General features: G+C 34.1%; 1 protein-coding gene across 7 annotated transcripts; it reads left to right on the forward strand.

Annotated features, from left to right (window-relative positions):
* The first annotated feature begins 686 nt into the window (after positions 1-686).
* On the forward strand, positions 687-15508 carry LOC143238558 (peptidylglycine alpha-hydroxylating monooxygenase-like). 7 transcript variants are annotated; one of them, XM_076478908.1, is made up of 8 exons: positions 690-969; positions 1874-2088; positions 2433-2490; positions 3090-3317; positions 7732-7818; positions 8335-8392; positions 8881-8945; positions 14806-15508. In XM_076478908.1, exons 3-8 carry the CDS (start codon positions 2451-2453, stop codon positions 15105-15107), a joined length of 780 nt encoding a protein of 259 aa, XP_076335023.1. In that variant the 5' UTR covers positions 690-969; positions 1874-2088; positions 2433-2450; the 3' UTR covers positions 15108-15508. The 7 variants fall into 7 exon arrangements, with proteins under 7 accessions (XP_076335018.1, XP_076335023.1, XP_076335055.1 ...); XM_076478917.1 differs by lacking the exon at positions 690-969 and adding an exon at positions 1194-1326; XM_076478926.1 differs by lacking the exon at positions 690-969 and adding an exon at positions 1379-1781.
* The last annotated feature ends 4250 nt before the right edge of the window (positions 15509-19758 follow it).

Here is a 19758-nt window from a genome sequence, read left to right on the forward strand (position 1 = left end):
TGAAAATTTCTCCTCGAGAATGTCGCCTTGTCTCCTTCGCTTCGAGTCCCTCACGAACCCGGTAAGCTTGAAGAACCGGTGGAGTTGTTTTCTCTGGACTTATTGATAAGCTATGCTTTATCAGTAGTGTTACACGTTTGTTTTCTTCTTTTTCCGAATACTTTTTTCAGCGAAATAAATATTTTTCAAATCTTATTTTAATTCACTGCGCGAGAGAAAGTCAGCTTAATAGTTGAGTAAGGATAGTTTATAGAATTCTGTTGTCAAGTGTTCTACATGTAGTTAGTTGCTAAGTGAATTATATTGTTGAACGTATTAAGTGAAATATTATTTTCGGGTGTAATATTTAGATTGTTGTCGAGTTGTAGACAAAATATGTAAATATCAAATATATATTGTTGATTGGCGTTATGTACAAGTTTGTTTTAAAGGTTTTTTGTTTTGTTTTCATGACAATTCATTGGGGTCCAATGTTACCTGCACGAACTTATATGTACAATATATAAAAGAAACGAAACGATGGAAAAAAAACCGAAAGAAAACACTCATAACACTGGAAAGGTGATCTCATAACAGAAACTTACACTTCTGCAAGGCCTGGCATGGCCTAGCGCGTTAAGGCGTGCATTTCGTAATCTGAGAGTCGCGGGTTCGCGCACGAGTCGCGCCAAAACATGCTTGTCCTTTCAGCCCTGGGGTGTTGTATAGTGACGGTCAATCTCACTATTCGTTGGTAAAAGAGTAACCCAAGAGTTGGCGGTGGGTGGTGATGACTAGCTGCCTTCCCTCTAGTCTTACACTACTAAATTAGGGACGGCTAGCACAGATAGCCCTCGTGTAGCTTTGTGCGAAATTCCAAAAACAAACACAATATTTTGGATTTTGTGGTTAAGCCTAAAGTGTATGTTACTTCCCTTTTCCGCTGAAATAAAGCTTCCGTTACTAATGCCTGATGTTCAGCCTAAAGTGGTAAGTATTCTGTTTAAGTACGTAGCTTGAAGTTTTGTACGTATACTACCATATGGTAGGAAAGTATTTTGTTAAGATGAAGTCTGTTACATTACGAATTTAGTCAGTATCAAGTATATGATTCCAAGTTCTGTTGCTATATTCCAGTATCTGTTTTTCTAGTTGTTTTACCCGTACAAAAATAAAAAAACACGTCATTTGAATATCTTTTTGCGAAAATAGGCATTTAATGCTGAAATTCTGGATTCGATGCCTTCTGTGCTTCCATCGCCACTAGGTCAAGCGCAGTCTCTTCACAACGAAATGTGTTTTAATAATGGCTCCAACACGTGGGTGTTTAATGAAACATCAATCAAGGTATTTATTGAAGAAAAGTTTTGAAGGTCATGCAAGGCTGTTTCATCTATAGGAGTGTTAATAAATATAGAAGAAACTAATTCTAGACTGACCAGAGAATGTTTGTACAGGGAAGGGTTGTGAATAATTTTATATTCATATAGTCTAACAAGTTTGTTTGTTTTGAATTTCATGCAAAACTACACGAGGGCTATCTGTGCTAGCCAACCCTAATTTAGCAGTGTAAGCTAAATGTAATGTGTAGCTTTGTGCTCAATAACAGATAATTAAACTTTTATTAATATAGTAATGTCCCTCAGGGGTCATTGTTTTTGGACTTGTTTTTTCTCTTTGTTTTTAATATAATAGTAATGATATTGACAGGGGCATCGTTAGTAAGTTAATTAAGTTCTTAGGTGTCAATATATGTATTGAAGATGTTGATGCACTATAGAATGACTTGAATCAGGTTGCAGGTTGGTCAAATATCTGGTTGTTGATCGAAATTATTGTAAGTGCAATTTAATGTGTTTGAACAATAATGGCTGGAATCGTCTGTTTGATATAGAGGGGAGCCAATCGGATAATGCAGCTAAACAAGAGGATATTGGATACAATTATCTTAAGAAACACATTTTGGGTTTCGTGCTCCTGACCCTTGGATTACGAATCGAGTGCCTTAATCTCCTGGTCGTGCCGGGCCATTATCATTTGAAGTGATTGCTCTTTTCAGACTCAAAGTTTAGAGAAAAGAAAACCATTCACCTCAATTTTATTTTGGTGGTGAGTTAGAATACTGATACAGGTTGATTTTGTCAGCTTTCTTGTAATTGTCTTATTTTAAAATTACTCAACTAACATTCGAGTTGCCAGAAGATTTGAGTTGGATTTATCTAACAAAGAATTACTTGCTCATTATAATTCATTTAAACAAATGGAAATAATTCTCACAGTATGTTATAAGAAGAAGAATGCAATGCCATGCAGTGGGCTATCTGTGCTGTGCCCACCAATGATATTGAAATCAAATGTTTAACATTACAAGTCTTTGACATTGAAAAAGTGTTCATATTTACACGGCTCTTAGTTTTAATGTAATATTTATATTTATTTACCTTTACATTTAGAAAGACTCCTATCTTTGTATGGCATTTCAAATGCCCAGAAGTTTCAGCACCTACATAAGTAAGTTTATTTTTAACTATCTTAAAAAAAACAGAAAGAAAAACACAACTACTGGTTGTTAAGCAGTAATCCTGAATGCTTATACATCTAAAGTTTTAGGTTCAATCCCTGCATTGAATGTCGTAATGATGAGCTGTTCTTTTTAATAAAAAAAATGTTACTAACATAATTCCGAATACCTGATGATAATAGTGATATAAATTACCCATTTTATTTTAAATGATACATAAAACATTGTAATATATTTTTATCAGGAAATGAGCTGTAGCAAACACTAAAGAAAAACTGTAATACTAATAAGATTTAATCGTGACATATCGGAATTTTGTTGGAGTATTACTAGTGCACTTAGTTGCACTATTCCATTATTATGTTAATGTTAACTGTATTCAATGAGGGGGAAATACTTCAAAGCAGTGTCATATAACATTGAAATATTCAGAAAAATTAAATAACAATAATACATGTGTGATATGTGTAAACATTTTTATTCATAATTCAGTAATACCAAGAGTAGGTAATATCGTAATAACAAAGCATCACGTTAACAAAATAATTGTTTGTCTTCCGATATACGCACAATTTCTTAACCATTTCAGTGGAGTTCGAACCCAATGCCACCATGCACACTGCTCATCATATCCTACTATTTGGATGCTCTGTCGTGGGATATCGAGAACGAGACACTCCTCGTGCTGTTTGGGACTGTGGTGAGATGGGTGGAGTTGGGCGTGGATCCCAATATCGCCGTGCTCCTGTATGTTCTGAAGGTTCTCACATCATTTACGCATGGGCAAGAGATGCTCCAAAACTAACGTTACCAGAAGGTGAGAAGTTGATTTTGGTACATTCTGTATTTATAATAAGGTTGTAAGGACCAGCTAACGATTGTTCTCATGGTTAGTAACTTGTACAATCGAACACTCCAATCCTAGAATAATTTTCTGTTTTTTATATTTCCAGATGACAATTAGTAATTTATATTAACAATTATACATCTAAAGCTCATCCATTGAGCCTTGAATCTGCTAACACTGTGATTTTTTGAAGTGGATGATATAAGCTACTTAGTAATTAGTATCCAGCAAGAACAGTTTAAAAAAAAGTAGCTAATTAATAATTAGATTCTAATTTTTATGTCTCTTTGCTAGAAAGAGTTTGTCATAACATATAGAAATTTCATGAAAATGAAAGCTTTTGTAGAAGAAAGAAGTAATGATACGAGATTTCCAGAATTAAATTTCATAGTTCAGCTAATGAGGTAAGTAATAGGAGTTACTGCAGCTATTCATCAGTGATCAAATTAGTAAGTTAGTCGGTGGAATATTTGTTGTGCCAGCTGTCGATCGATTAGCAAGGAAATTCTGCAAGTGAGATTATTTATGAGTTAAGAGAACATTAGTTTCGTAAAGTGTGAGAGAACGTTATTTATGAAGTTACGCACACCAGTGAACGTACTTTACAGCAAGTGTTATTGATTAAATAAATTAATTCTCTAGTGTTACGTGGACTAAACTTTGCACAATTTTTATCAAATAATCTGAAAGAATTAATCAAATGATAGGATGTTGATTATATCACTGGTGCCAGAAGTTGAATTATTTTGGTGAAGATAAACTAGAAGTTTGAGTAAATTTCAAGATGACAACAAGAACAAGAAGCAGGATCATAACTGTTGAAAGAAAAACAAATAGAGAGAAACAGAATTTGAAAAAGGAAACAAAACAAGATTGTTTTGTTTCTGAATTTCGTGCAAAGGTAGACGAGGGCTATCTGCACTAGTCATCCATAGTTTAGCAGTGTAAGACAAGAGGGAAGGCAGCTAGTCATCAGAACCCACCACCAACCCTTGGGCTACCTGAGGGCTATCTGCACTAGTCATCCCTAGTTTAGCAGTGTAAGACAAGAAGGAAGGCAGCTAGTCATCACAACCCACCACCAACTCTAGGGCTACATGAGGGCTATCTGCACTAGTCATCCCTAGTTTAGCATAAGACTGCAGCTAGTCATCACAATCCACCACCAACTAGGGTTTATCTGCACAGTCATCCCTGTTTAAGTAAAACTAGAAGGAAGGCAGTTAGCCATCACAACCCATCACCAACTCTAGGGCTACATGAGGGCTATCTGCACCAGTCATCCCTAGTTTAGCAGTGTAAGACTAAAAGGAAGGCAGCTAGTCCTCACAACCCACCACCAACTCTAGGGCTACACGAGGACTATCTGCTCTAGTCATCCCTAGTTTAGAAGTGTAAGACAAGAGGGAAGGGAGCTAGTCATCACAACCCACCACCAACTCTAGGGCTACATGAGGGCTATCTGCACTAGTCATCCCTAGTTTAGCAGTGTAAGACTAGAAGGAAGGCAGCTAGTCATCACATCCCACCACCAACTCTAGGGCTACACGAGGACTATCTGCCCTAGTCATCCCTAGTTTAGCAGTGTGAGACAAGAGGGAAGGCAGCTAATCATCACCACCAACCTTGGGCTACTCTTTTACCAAAGAGTAATGGGATTGATCGTCACATTATAACCTTCTTTTAAAACAAGATCAAGAAGAAATAAAATACACAAATAAAAGAATACCAGGAAGATATTTATTGAAATTTAAAAGAAGTTCAGGAGGTGAGAGATGGAAATTCCAGAGAAGAATTAAAAGGCAAAGAAATGATATGTAAATATGAAGAAAAACATAAATCTTATTGAATACTCGATCAATTATGGTATTGGAGATGAATAGTGGGATTATAAGGAGATTAAAGAAATACTAAAAGGATGTAAAGACAGAATTAAAAAAGTAGAAAAGTAAATGAACAAAGTGAAAAGTAAAGTACAAACCATCTATCATGTGTAGAAAAATTATAAGAAGATCACTGAGATAGAAATGAACATTAATGACAGAATGAAACATGTGGAAAATGAGTTGATAAATGCAAAGATCAAAGTAGCCACACCTCTTTTTGTTTTGTTTTTTACATCTCCATAAGAATTCCAACATAAAACACTATTTACTATCTTATATAGAATAGAAACTCCTACTTTTTGTACTCCTGTTTCTGCTATTGCTGTATAATCTTTGGCTAAAGAATCTTCTTGGAATACAACTGCCGTTACAATATTAAAATAAGTTCCACAATTTATTCGGTCATTTTGACAACATCATTCACTTGAACACCAATGAATTATAATGTGAAAATACCATGGGAGGCAGATTAAACTTAGACCATAATAATCTAGAGTCAACAGGTGAAATGGTGAACAATAAGTTATTATTTTTGCCAACTCTTTGAAAGGACCAGATTTAGCAACATTAAACAACCTTGCACCTGAAAGTCACAACAACTATCAAGTACTAGTAACTACCTTATCCAACAGGTGCCTGAGGGAAGTATTCAAAAGCAAAGATCAGAATAGAGAGGAGAGAACAGATCCCAGGTGAACTTGTGGAAAGGCTTTCTTAGTTATCTTAACCAGGTGCTTTACATGAAATGGTGGATCCACTCGCACATGACTGATTAATATATGCAGTAAGAGGTAAGGATATGCAAGTTAGGTTAAAGCAAAGCAGGTGTTTATTGTTAAAAGAAGATTTTCAGTTGGTGGTGGAACTTAATCAATTAAAGATCTCATTTAAAAGTACAATGTCATCAGATCATGTAGTATTGAAATATAACTTTTTTTACAATAGTCTAGAAAATCTGAAAGGACTAATTAGACAATTAGTTACATACAAGAGAGGAAATAAACCAGAGCAGGTGTCACTCAAATGGACATACTGTAAAGAACTGCAGGCAAAAGCTTCTAATAGTTGATATCAATAAAATATAATTATTATAAATGATGGTAACATGTCCATTACAGCTGAGGCTGTGAAGAATTGGTAGCTGTTAATACTTAAAGAAGAAAATACCCTAAGGATGAATCTTTGATCCTAACAAGATAAAAAAAACAAACAACATAAATAAGCTGTTAACATATTGAAAAACAGGAAGTAGCTGGAATTGTGGGGCAGAGTTCAGCTGAGAACACTGCATCTGCTCCATATGATGTAAGAAATTCATTATTTAACAAAACCACTCTATAAGTCTAATGGTTTATTGATGGGAAGCCTTGCAATATGTTGTTTAACACTGGTTTTACAGCTGCACTTATTCAAGTAGTCACAAACGCCAAGAAGTAAAAAAGTTGAAACTTACCTTCACTGTAGAATGTTTTTCTATACTGCATATGTGGATAATTTACTTTGCAAATGAGTGCATACTTGGAGCTGACTTCTTGTAGAGACATGGATTGAAAGCTAAGCTAATTTCAAATGGCTTTGCAGTCTATGACCAGGAAATCCCTGTGCATTACATGACAATTATGATGCCAGAGATTGAAATTTTGGTAACAATGAGAGAAGCAGTTGTTGTACCATGAAGAAGTGAAATGTTCATACCAGTATTTTCATAAATACATTTACATCTGTTGACTAATCAATAGAGTACAGTAGAACCAAACACTTCAGCATGTTCCGGAGGATTATTGACTGAAAGATCTCTCACTGATCTGTAGAAAAGATGTCACCATTATTGTAATAAACACAACAAATCATGAAATTCAAGTCAACTCTGGAGAAGACAGAGTAAGATGTGAGGATGTACTGGAAGTATTCTGTATCAAAGAACATCAGAAGTAGTTACTTTTGAGGGAAGTCTAATCTGATGAAGAGGAACCCATTTTTCAGAAGATAAAGTATGGAAACATTGTGAATGGAAGAAACATTTATTATGTTTTGACAAGTTTGTGTCATGATCAGGAAGCTGATGATGCCTGAAGCTTCTCCATATATTGTATATTTATAACAAAGTTTATTTCACTTCCCATTCAAGCTGTTCCCATACTTTATTTTGATGGAGTGTAACGTCTCTGAACTGCCTGGAATGTCTTGTCATCTTAATGACAGAACCTCACGTGGGAAGACGTTTGAAAATGCTTACAGGGAAACTAAGGAAATTTCTGGATTGGTCAAATAAAGGAAATCTCAGGCTAAATTCCAAGAAGTGTGAATTGTCCCTTCAACATTTGAGTTTAATGGAACATACAATCAGCATACAGACCAATTTGAGATTAAATATGTTCAGGTTTGTGAGCACATTGAAGAAAGAAAATATATTTGTTTATTTGTGATGCATACGACTTGTTTTAGCCAATCTTGACCGTCCAGTATTGCTTCTTCTTATGTCTGTTGTACGTTTTCAGGTGTTGGCTTCAAAGTGGGAGGAAGAGACTCAGGAATCAATTACTTATTATTGCAGGTACATTATGCCAATGTGGACAAGTTTATTGGTAAGATTATTTTGTTTGTATTTAACAATTATTATAAAACTATTTATGCTGAATTTGCACTAAATGTATTTACTGATTAGCTGAGACCGGTTGATACAAGACACATGTTGAATGACAAAAAAGTAAACTTCAAACCATTATAACAACAGCTATGCAAACTGAGAAACACGTTAAGTTATTTTGTTTGATGAACTAATTGTAAACTAGACTGTGACGGAAGCAAAATTCAATACAAAAGTTTACACACAAAATGCTTTTCTGTATTGGTTGGTGTCATGAAATATAACCAGTGTATAGACGTATAGGCTGTTACATGTAACATATTAATTTGACACAATAATGTTAAACAGTAAACAACTGTAATGTACACATTACATTCCATTTTTGATTATTTCTGAAGCTTTATTACTCCTTATGAAAAGAGAAGTAAACTGAGCAAGCACGCTCTTTTGAAACTGTTTTCTTATTGGCTAATTTTTCTGCTGAATCTACAAACCTTCTGCTCTTTCTCTCTAGCTGGTGAAACTGAAAACTCTGGAATTATCTTAACAGTGGTTCCTGGGATTTCTAGCAGGTAAACTAAACTTTTTTTTAACACACATACACATGTCTATGAGTGTATCGTACTAATATTCATTGGTTACAGCATTTAACTTTTAAGCAGAAATGAGCCACATGGTTAAATGTAATCCAATGTAAAATGTAATTTAACTGTAACACACAACCAAACTGAAACTGATCATTTGTTTTTTTATTGGCTTTTTAAAAGAATGATTACAAATACTTGTGTTTATTTCATCCATTGCTTCAAACATCATGGTTTTTATCTGATGTCTACAAACACAATTTATTGATTTAACAGAAAATTTTAAATGATTTTATCAGCAACATAAATATTTTTTATGTAAATATAAATGTATTTATAAATACATATGATATTATTTTTGATGGTTGTTTCATCATTATTATTGCAATACAAATACAAGCTCATAAATATTGAGTGAAGTTCCAGTTATTTTTCAGGATGAAATGTAACATAAATTATTATATCACATTTAACAGAGTGACCAAAAGGGCTGGAGTGCTGCTACTGGGAACTGATGGGAGAATTCCAGCTCATAAAGAGGGTAAGTACAAAAATAATATACAAACACAAAGTGTTCTAGAACTCAGGGTCATAATTTGCATAGAAAATGATACAATAACTACATGGCAGTGCATTTTGTAATACCATATCTTTTGGTCTATATTTTAATCTTAACAGAGCTTGAATTTTATTACATTTATTTCCAATATTTATTCATTTGTAACAGTTTTGCCCAAAACAGATGATCACCTGGTGAAGTTATTCTTGATGACAAGAAACCTACTTGAAATAAAAAATGTATCTCAGAATGACTGGTATGGGTATTAACATTTTTATTGATAAGGAGAGAACAACATTTTGACCTTCCTAGGTCATCTTCAGGTTTCTTAACCAGCCATTCTGAGATACAAAAATGTCACCTGCTCCATTTAGAACTTGTGATGTAGTCTAAGTTTCTTTAGTTATCAAATTCACAGGATAATTATAAAGGTGATTACACTATGTAACAAAATTTTTACTTTTTCTTCTTCGTGGGCATAAAGTGTTATTTCCCAATTGCTTATGCCTAAAGTAAATTTAAAAGACCTATTTTACTCTTTAAACTTTACTTTTGTGACCTGGATAATGAAATTTTCAAATTTACCCATTTTCTGGAACATTCCAGGTAGATTCAGTGCTGAGTAGCTGTTAGAGAATTTTCTTCAACTTTCTAGAATGTTGTAGAAGCCTAAAAGCTGTGCTGCTCCATAACGGGAATAAGGATCCATTTCTTCCCCTGGCTCATTCGGTGCACCTCCAAGAGGATTATAAGAGCAGTAAGACCTTGGTAGAAGTCTTGAAGTATGATGAGTATGGTGGGAGGTTATCGGAGACTTCAAAATGGTGACATTCCTGATGGGTCTTCAAGGAGGCTTTTCCAAGTTTCCCTATATCTATGCCTTTAAGAAAACAGGAACACAGCAGTGCACTGCAACAGGAAGCACTGGCCACAATAGACAGAGTTCTCTTTGGGGGAGGCACAATGTCAAGTCTGAACCACTAGTGGATTTCCGGAAGGTGTTGTTCCCACCATTGTACTTAAATTGGGTTTTATGAAACAGCCTTTAAATACCTTCAAGACTTCTTCCTTCCTAAGCTGTCAGAAGCAAAGGTCAAAGCCGGTTTCTTCAATGGACCACAAATAAAAAATATTTTGGAGTACACGAAATTCCCCAAAAAGCTCAATATGAAGTAAAAAAAGCATGGGGCAGCTTTGTCGCAGTGGTTCAGGGCTTCTTGGGCAATCACAAGGCCAAAAATTATGTGGAACAGGTTGAGGCTCTGGTGAAGAACTAAGGCAAAATGGGCTGCAGGATGTACCTGGAAGTCCGTATCCTTGATGCTCATCTTGGTGAATTCAAGGAGAACATATGAACATACTCAGAGGAGCAAGACAAAAGTTTCCACCAAGATATACTGGACTTTGAACGCTGCTAACAAATCTCAAAATCTACTCACTTCTAAACATTTTTGCATAACTTTAGTGTAAATACATGTAAATCTTAATTCATATGTCATTTTATTCAGACCTTATGTAAATGAAAATTTGCCCGTTTTTACACAGAAAATAAGTTAATTTCTAAATTTCATTATCCAGGTCACAAAAAAAAGTTTGAAAGGAATAATGGTAATTTTTTGTACTTTTACAACATAAACAATTATGAAATAACACATACTGTCCAGGAACAAAATTTTTATTACATAATGTGATTATATCTTTAAAAACTCATAATCTAGGGAAAGCTAAATTTTATCAAAGGAACCATGAGAACTGAATGTCTTATCAGTGTAAGTTTGAACAGGATACATTATCTTAGCAGTATTCTGCAGATTGACATGTATTTTATGTACATAATTGAACTGGTGTTGTTAAAAATAGAGAGACAGAAGAAAAAATGAAATCAGAACTGCTCTGGGAGAAAAGTGATTTTACTATACGGTATTATATGGCTTTCAAACAAAACCATGTAACACATCCATACTTTCTTCAGTAATACCTCTGATCTTAATGCAACAGCGAGTTGCAGAGCGAGTCTGAATTTTCTGACTTTGATTGACGTTTAAGACACTGGACACAATCAAACAATATTTGACTCTCAAAAACAATAAATGTTTGTATGGACTAAAGAAAGTTCCTTTGTTGAAAAGATCTCCCCCCTCTTTATTGTGAAAATAATAGATTGAGAAAAGCATGCATGTTATTATATACAGGAAACAAACTAGTCTCCCCATACCACTTGTGTTACCCACATAATTTTTTTTTATCACTTTCACTGCCAGATAAGGGAGATTTTTTTGGTTTATTTTTGCATGATAGGTCACCTAACCTTTCAGTGGAAAACACTTCTAATTATCTTTATATTGTATAAAATATTTAAAGAAATATGTCTCACAAGAAGACAGCAGTGATACATCAGGTGAATGACCAAGAACTGTAGGTAACTAGGTCAAAAGAAAGTTAAAACTACATACACCAGAATAAATGAAAACGTTGAAAAATTTCTATTTTAAAACATATGATAAGCCTGCATATCACAAGAGAAAATTAAACACACACACACAGGTAAATATGAATACAAGTAAAATGGAAAGATGTTTGTTTGTTTTTGAATTTCGTGCAAAGCTACACGAGCGCTATCTGCGCTAGCCGTCCATAATTTAGCAGTGTAAAACTAGGCAGCTAGGGACCCACAGCCAACTCTTGGGCTAGTCTTTTTACCAACGAATAGTGGGATTGCCCATCACTTTATAATGCCCCCACGGCTGAAAGGGCGAGCATATTTGGTGTGAATGAAATCAAACACGCGACCATCAGATTACAAATCGAATGCCATAACCACCTAGCCATGAACCTAAGGCAGGCCATACATTATACGGGATGGTGATCCATAAGGGTATTGTTAGTAACTGTTAGTAACTTTACACAGTTTTATAATTTCCCTATTTTGTAAATGCTGATGACGAGCAGTCTTCAGTTCTTACATCTAAAAAATGAAATATACTAAATGTACAAAGTCTAACAGGAAACAATGTTCTTAAAATCAGTCTTACTATCGTTAAACTTTGCTATTTTACTACTGTTACGTTTTCACAGTCTTAATTGCTTTTAGGCAAAACTAATAAACAGTTTATGTAATGATATAAATATAGTTATTAACATATATGTGTCATACCTATTTTTATAACCTTCTTGTACACACATGTGCATTAATGCAATCCTTGATCAGTAATGTGAACATAATATCTTTAGATGCAGTTCAACTACAAAACTGTTCCAAACAGATATCATAAAATTAACTAGTTTCCATAGAAATCAACAGTTACTAATTTATTTAATGTAGTAATACCCCAGAATGTTTTTATTTTTTCATAAATATAAAACTTTTGCTTATTATGGAACCACTTTCATACACTTCTGAGACTGCGTATCACATTTCTGTACAAATGTTTTCCTTACTTGCATAGAAACTACCTTTAGTAACACAAAATAAAAACACTTGCACTTCTTTAGAACTAACTGTTGTAAAAAAACAACAGAAACACTCATCTTCATAGAAACTAACTGTGGTAACAGTAAATGAGAAAAATAAACACTTTCCCTCTTGTAAACTAAGTTTAGTAACACAAACTAAGATATTGTCTTCTTAGAAACTAACTGTAGTAATATAAAACAAAATCACTTGTTCATTATAGAAAATAACTGTTGTAACACAGAACAAAAATAGGAAAAATAACTTTCCTTCTTAGCACACTTGTGATATGAAATTATTTATATAGAACTGAGTTTTAAAGATTTTACAGCAAATTGTTCGGTTGTTGTTGTTTTGAATTAAACACAAAGCTACACAATAGGCTATCTGTGCTCTGCCCACTACAGGTATCGAAACCCAGCTTTTCGCAAGGTATGTTTGCAGACATACCACTGAGCCACTGGGCGGACAAATTGTTTGGAAAGTAATCTAACCACCACATTATTTAAATTGTAGAACCAGCCTCTTGAAAATAAGGTTTTTATCTCTGGGACAACAATACTTCTTTATCCTTGGTTTCAACTATGAATGGTGATTTTTGATTTTTAACATAAAATATTCTTGATGCTGAGGTATTTTTATTTTATTTCACAAAGTTTCAAAATGACTTGCACAAGTTTGACTCAACCAATCAGAAGAAAGTGAGAATAGTTATCAGGTTGTAAACAGAAACAAAGAAAAATGTAGCTGTTTATTATTAGAATAATAACAAAAGATAATGCAAGTAAAACATATATGGAATTACTCTCAAAGCAAGTAATTATGAGGGGTATCTTTAATAGTGGGATACCGTTGTGTAGAAATTTGTTCTTTTTCTGGTTATTTATATGACAAGCTACACTTTGTCCACCAATATGACATATATGTATCTAACATTCTTAAATCATGATTCTTTAACTATTTAGTGTTTGACATATATGTATCTAACATTCTTAAATCATGATTCTTTAACTATTTAGTGTTTGACATTTCTAATTGTTTCTAACTTCGTGTTTATAGCTCGATAGCTAAGATTTATGTTTTTACATAAAGAATGTTTGACACAGCGTTGAAGGTCAAATCAACGAATGCAGTTGTTTATAGTTATAATTAGATATTTGACTGCTGTTGTGTTAGGTATCGTCGTTTTGTAAACCGTTATCCATTGTAGTGGTTTAGGTGAGAACAATATGTGTATGTGTGTGTTTGTGTTATCACAACCAGTATTTGTTGAAACGTCTGTAAAATTTCACACTTCTCCTTCCAAGTAAGAACTTTCACAGAAAGTGTTGTGCAGAAACCGGTCACTTAATGTTGAAACAGAATAAGATGAACGTGAAAATGTAATAAATGCTTGAAAATTACGGAGTTTTAGACCAGAGCAAATGTCTCAGTTTCTAAACATGGGAAAAGAACAGCTAGTTACGTATGTATCAATTTATTATTTAGCTTACAATAGAGAGAAAAAAACTGATAAGCTGAAATCATTTCATAAAATATCCATGACTAGAGACTTGTTATACAACATTATTTACACTTTTTTATTATATATTTGTTTCGTCTGATGAGATATAAATATATTTATCTGAGTATCCAAGAACTGAAATAATTTTGACTGTATTTTGATACACTTGAATGTCATTGTGTTAAAAGTTTTTGAAATTGTGATTTCATGATTTCCAAATTTGAAGAGCAATTTTGTTGTTTGAAAATGTTTTCGTGTTTTATATCTATTAAAGTTTATTTTTCAAATATATAAAAAACAAACTGTTCTTTCAAAGTTTATGAACACTAAAAGTGAGTGTATTTATTAGAAGATTAATTTTTGTTGTAGTTTTGTGTCCCTGGTGTTTCAGTATGAGATAGAAACTCATTCCTCTGACACTTTTATGAATTTGATAAACGTTTTTCTCCAGACAATCTATGTAATTTGAAGTCCTAAGTTTCATTTTTAATAAATAATAATAATAATGATTCATCTGAAAGTTAAGGTTCTTACGTCAAGTTTGTAAGATGATAACTTTTCAATGTTTTGTGATCTTATAAAATGCATTCTACTCAGTATATTCGTGTTCACTGTTCAGTGATAATGTTTGTGAAAAATCACTTTTGTAACAACCAGAAGTTTTTTTGATTAGATATTTTAAACAGCACATCCTTCGTGTACACGTTAATGATATATTTTCTGTAGTTCACACGATAAACTTGGGACAACCTGTTAAAGAAACACCATAACAACTGATCAAAAAATCACATAATGCTTGCACTCTGTGACACATGTTGAAACTAATTACTATATATATATATATTTTTATTGAGATACACTTGTTTTTTCCTACATTGAAATTTTAGTGTGTGATTTGTGGCATGGCATGGATGCTGCGTCTCTGGTTATCGCAGAAAAGTATATAAATGCCTTCAATATTTTAGCTAAAACAAGAAATACATTGTTACTTCCAATTAACATAGGAGATATATCAAGTATGGTTATTCAAGTAAGTAAATGGATTTTATTACTTAGAGTGTTTTTATCAAAATCTTGTCTGCCAAATATATCTCTCTCTCAGAACTTGTACCATGTGTGTTATTTGCGTAAAGAAAATACAACTGGACCCACAATAAAAATATATATTAAAGTCCATGAAGTAATTTAATTTCTCAGATATTTGAGTGTTTCAAGTTTTATTAGAATGTGGATTGTAGAGCATAAACTACACTAAAATAATAGTTTTACGTTGTTTTTTACAGCCCGGTTCTTGACAAAAATGTAATTTTGTGAACATTTTGTCTTGCAAAGACAAGAAATTAAAATCATAAGTAAAAATTAATAATGCATTATAATAGAGCAAATTTTAAATTGAATAATTTATTTATCTTTTTGAGATTTTGAAACAGTTTTTGTAAATGGTCAAAGTGTTACAAAACAGTTACATTGGAAAAGTCAAAACGTGCAGTAATTATCTATTTCTGTTGAATTTCTCTCACATGAAATAAAAGTTATGTAGTTATATGTTTTTTCTCAATAAAATGGCAAAAGATTATACTGAATTATTTATTCAAGTTTCTAGTTTTCAATTAATCTTAATAAATGCCAATAGCAAAATGTTCTCCATTTCTTTATAGTATAAAATTTTCAAGTAAACTTGGTCGTAAGTCACAAGTGTCTTACTGATGGTTATCACTATAAACACAGTCTCACTGATGGTTGTCACTAGAAACACTGTCTCACTGACGGTTATCAATAGAAACATTGTCTCACTGATGGTTATCACTATAAACACAGTCTCACTGATGGTTATCACTAGAAACACAGTCTCACTGATGATTGTCACTAGAAACACAGTCTCACTGATGATTGTCACTAGAAACACAGTCTCACTGATGATTGTCACTACAAACACAGTCTCACTGATGATTGTCACGAGAAACACAGTCTCACTGATAATTGTCACTAGAAACACAGTCTCACTGATGATTGTCACTACAAACACAGTCTCACTGATGATTGTCACTAGAAACACAGTCTCACTGATGATTGTCACTAGAAACACAGTCTCACTGATGATTGTCACTAGAAACACAGTCTCACTGATGGTTGTCACTAGAAACACAGTCTCACTGATGATTGTCACTAGAAACACAGTCTCACTGATGATTGTCACGAGAAACACAGTCTCACTGATGATTGTCACTAGAAACACAGTCTCATTGATGGTTATCACTAGAAACACAGTCTCACTGATGGTTGTCAACAGAAACACAGTCTCACTTATGGTGATTCGGTTTAGCTGTAGTTTTGTATTAAATGTTGGAGATGGACAAAACAGTTTTGCTCTGTGGTTTTCTGAGCTTTATTTTGTCTCCAGTCAGTTTACTATTCGTTTGTTGTTTAAATGTAACGCTACTAAAATACCTTGAAAAACGAGTCATACGTTTTTATTTTTCTTGGAGATATTGATATATCAGTTTCTTCAATCATTATTTCTTCATTCAAAATCTCGCCATAAACTTTTGTATCGAACTTCATCCAAGATTCATTGTCTGTGTCTGAAGTCATTTCAATTGCGATATTTTCTTTAGATCGATAGGGTAAACTTTGTTATTATGCATACCACGAAGGATGTTATTAAAAAATGTCGATAAACGATTCATTCTTTTCATTTTCTTCCATGTTACAGGTTTCTGAGTTTGAAGGTTCGTTCGTCCACGGAATCTCAAACCAATAGCTTTGTTTCTTGTGTTCGGCTTTGCATTGACAATGTCGATTTTTTGTTGGAAAATTCTTTTTTGGAACTGTTGGTCTTTTCTACAGATTAAAGGTAAAAATAAGTAACATAAATGAAAAGCTGATAATCGTGATTTGTTACAGTGATATGTGTAATTGTTTTTTACTCTTAACTTTTCGGTGGTAAAATATACAATTATCTCGCATGTTATGCCACATATATATTATATATAACTAACATTTTGCTGTTTATTAATATTCACTGATCTGTTCAGATTTACTTGTGAAAATATAAGAAAAGAATTGCAAATAAGAATGTGAAAATTGATTTCTGGAAACACAGTCTAACTTATGGTTATAACAAAAAATACCGTCTCAGTGATGGTTGTCACAAGAAACACTATCTCACTGATGCTTCTCACTAGAAGTACAGTCTCAGTGATGGTTGTCACTAGAAACACCGTCTCACTGATGGTTGTCACTAGAAACACAGTCTCACTGATGGTTGTCACTAGAAACACAGTCTCACTGATGATTGTCACAAGAGACACAGTCTCACTGATGGTTATCACTAGAAACACAGTCTCACTGATGGTTATCACTAGAAACACAGTCTCACTCATGAATATCACTAGAACACCGTCTCACTGATGGTTGTCACTAGAAACACAGTCTCACTGATGATTGTCACAAGAAACACGGTCTCACTGATGGTTATCACTAGAAACACCGTCTCACTGATGGTTATCACTAGAAACACAGTCTCACTGATGAATATCACTAGAAACACAGTCTCAGTGATGGTTGTCATTAGAAACACAGTCTCACTGATGATTATCACTAGAAACACAGTCTCACTGATTCTTATCACTAGAAACACATTCTCACTTATGGTTATCACTAGAAACACAGTCTCACTGATAATTGTCACTAGAAACACAGTCTCACTGATGATTGTCACTAGAAACACAGTCTCACTGATGGTTGTCATTAGAAACACAGTCTCACTGATGATTGTCACTAGAAACACAGTCTCACTGATGATTGTCACTAGAAACACAGTCTCACTGATGGTTGTCACTAGAAACACAGTCTCACTGATGGTTGTCACTAGAAACACAGTCTCACTGATGGTTTTCACTAGAAACACAGTCTCACTGATGATTGTCACTAGAAACACAGTCTCACTGATGATTGTCACTAGAAACACAGTCTCACTGATGATTGTCACTAGAAACACAGTCTCACTGTTGGTTGTCATTAGAAACAGTCTCACTGATGATTGTCACGAGAAACACAGTCTCACTGATGATTGTCACTAATAACACAGTCTCACTGATGGTTATCACTAGAAACACAGTCTCACTGATGATTGTCACAAGAAACACAGTCTCACTGATTGTTATCACTAAAAACACAGTCTCACTGATGATTGTGACTAGAAACACAGTCTCACTGATGATTGTCACTAGAAACACAGTCTCACTGATGGTTATCACTAGAAACACCGTCTCACTGATGGTTATCACTAGAAACACAGTCTCACTGATGATTATCACTAGAAACACAGTCTCCCTGATTGTCATCACTAGAAACACAGTCTCACTGATTGTTATCACTAGAAACACAGTCTCACTGATTGTTATTACTAGAAACACAGTCTCACTGATTGTTATAACTAGAAACAGTCTCACTGATTGTTATCACTAGAAACACAGTCTCACTGATTGTTATCACTAGAAACACAGTCTCACTGATGATTGTCACAAGAAACACAGTCTCACTGATTGTTATCACTAGAAACACAGTCTCACTGATTGTTATCACTAGAAACACAGTCTTACTGATTGTTATCACTAGAAACACAGTCTCTCTGATTGTTATCACTAGAAACACAGTCTCACTGATTGTTATCACTACAAACACAGTCTGACTCATGGTTGTCACTAGAAACACAGTCTCACTGATGATTGTCACTAGAAACACAGTATCACTGATTCTTATCACTAGAAACACAGTCTCACTGATTCTTATCACTAGAACACAGTCTCACTGATTGTTATTACTAGAAACACAGTCTCAGTGATGGTTGTCACTAGAAACACAGTCTCACTGATCATTGTCACAAGAAACACGGTCTCACTGATGGTTATCACTAGAAACATAGTCTCACTTATGGTTATCACTAGAAACACAGTCTCACTGATGGTTGAAATTAGAAACACAGTCTCACTGATTCTTATCATTAGAAACACAGTCTCACTGATTGTTATTACTAGAAACACAGTCTCACTGATGGTTGTCACTAGAAACACAGTCTCAGTGATGGTTGTCATTAGAAACACAGTCTCACTGATGATTGTCACTAAAAACACAGTCTCACTGATGATTGTCACTAGAAAGACCGTCTCACTGATGATTGTCAATAGGAACACTTTCTTACTGATGATTGTCACTAGAAACAGTCTCACTGATGGTTATCACTAGAAGCACAGTCTCACTGATGATTGTCACGAGAAACACAGTCTCACTGATAATTGTCACTAGAAACACTATCTTACTGATGATTGTCACCAGAAACACAGTCTCACTGATGGTTGTCATTAGAAACACAGTTTCACTGATGATTGTCACGAGAAACATAGTCTCACTGATGATTGTCACTAGAAACACAGTCTCACTGATGATTGTCACTAGAAACACAGTCTCACTGATGATTGTCACTAGAAACACAGTCTCACTGATGATTGTCACTAGAAACACAGTCTCACTGATGGTTATCACAAGAAACACAGTCTCACTGATGGTTATCACAAGAAACACAGTCTCATTGATGGTTATCACTAGAAACACAGTCTCACTGATGGTTATCACTAGAAACACAGTCTCACTGATGATTGTCACTAGAAACACAGTCTCACTGATGGTTGTCAACAGAAACACAGTCTCACTTATGGTGATTCGGTATAGCTGTAGTTTTGTATTAAATGTTGGAGATGGACAAAACAGTTTTGCTCTGTGGTTTTCTGAGCTTTATTTTGTCTCCAGTCAGTTTACTATTCGTTTGTTGTTTAAATGTA

The sequence above is a fragment of the Tachypleus tridentatus genome, chromosome 2 (genome assembly GCF_004210375.1).
Source record: "Tachypleus tridentatus isolate NWPU-2018 chromosome 2, ASM421037v1, whole genome shotgun sequence".
In the NCBI taxonomy this organism is placed as follows: domain Eukaryota; kingdom Metazoa; phylum Arthropoda; class Merostomata; order Xiphosura; family Limulidae; genus Tachypleus; species Tachypleus tridentatus.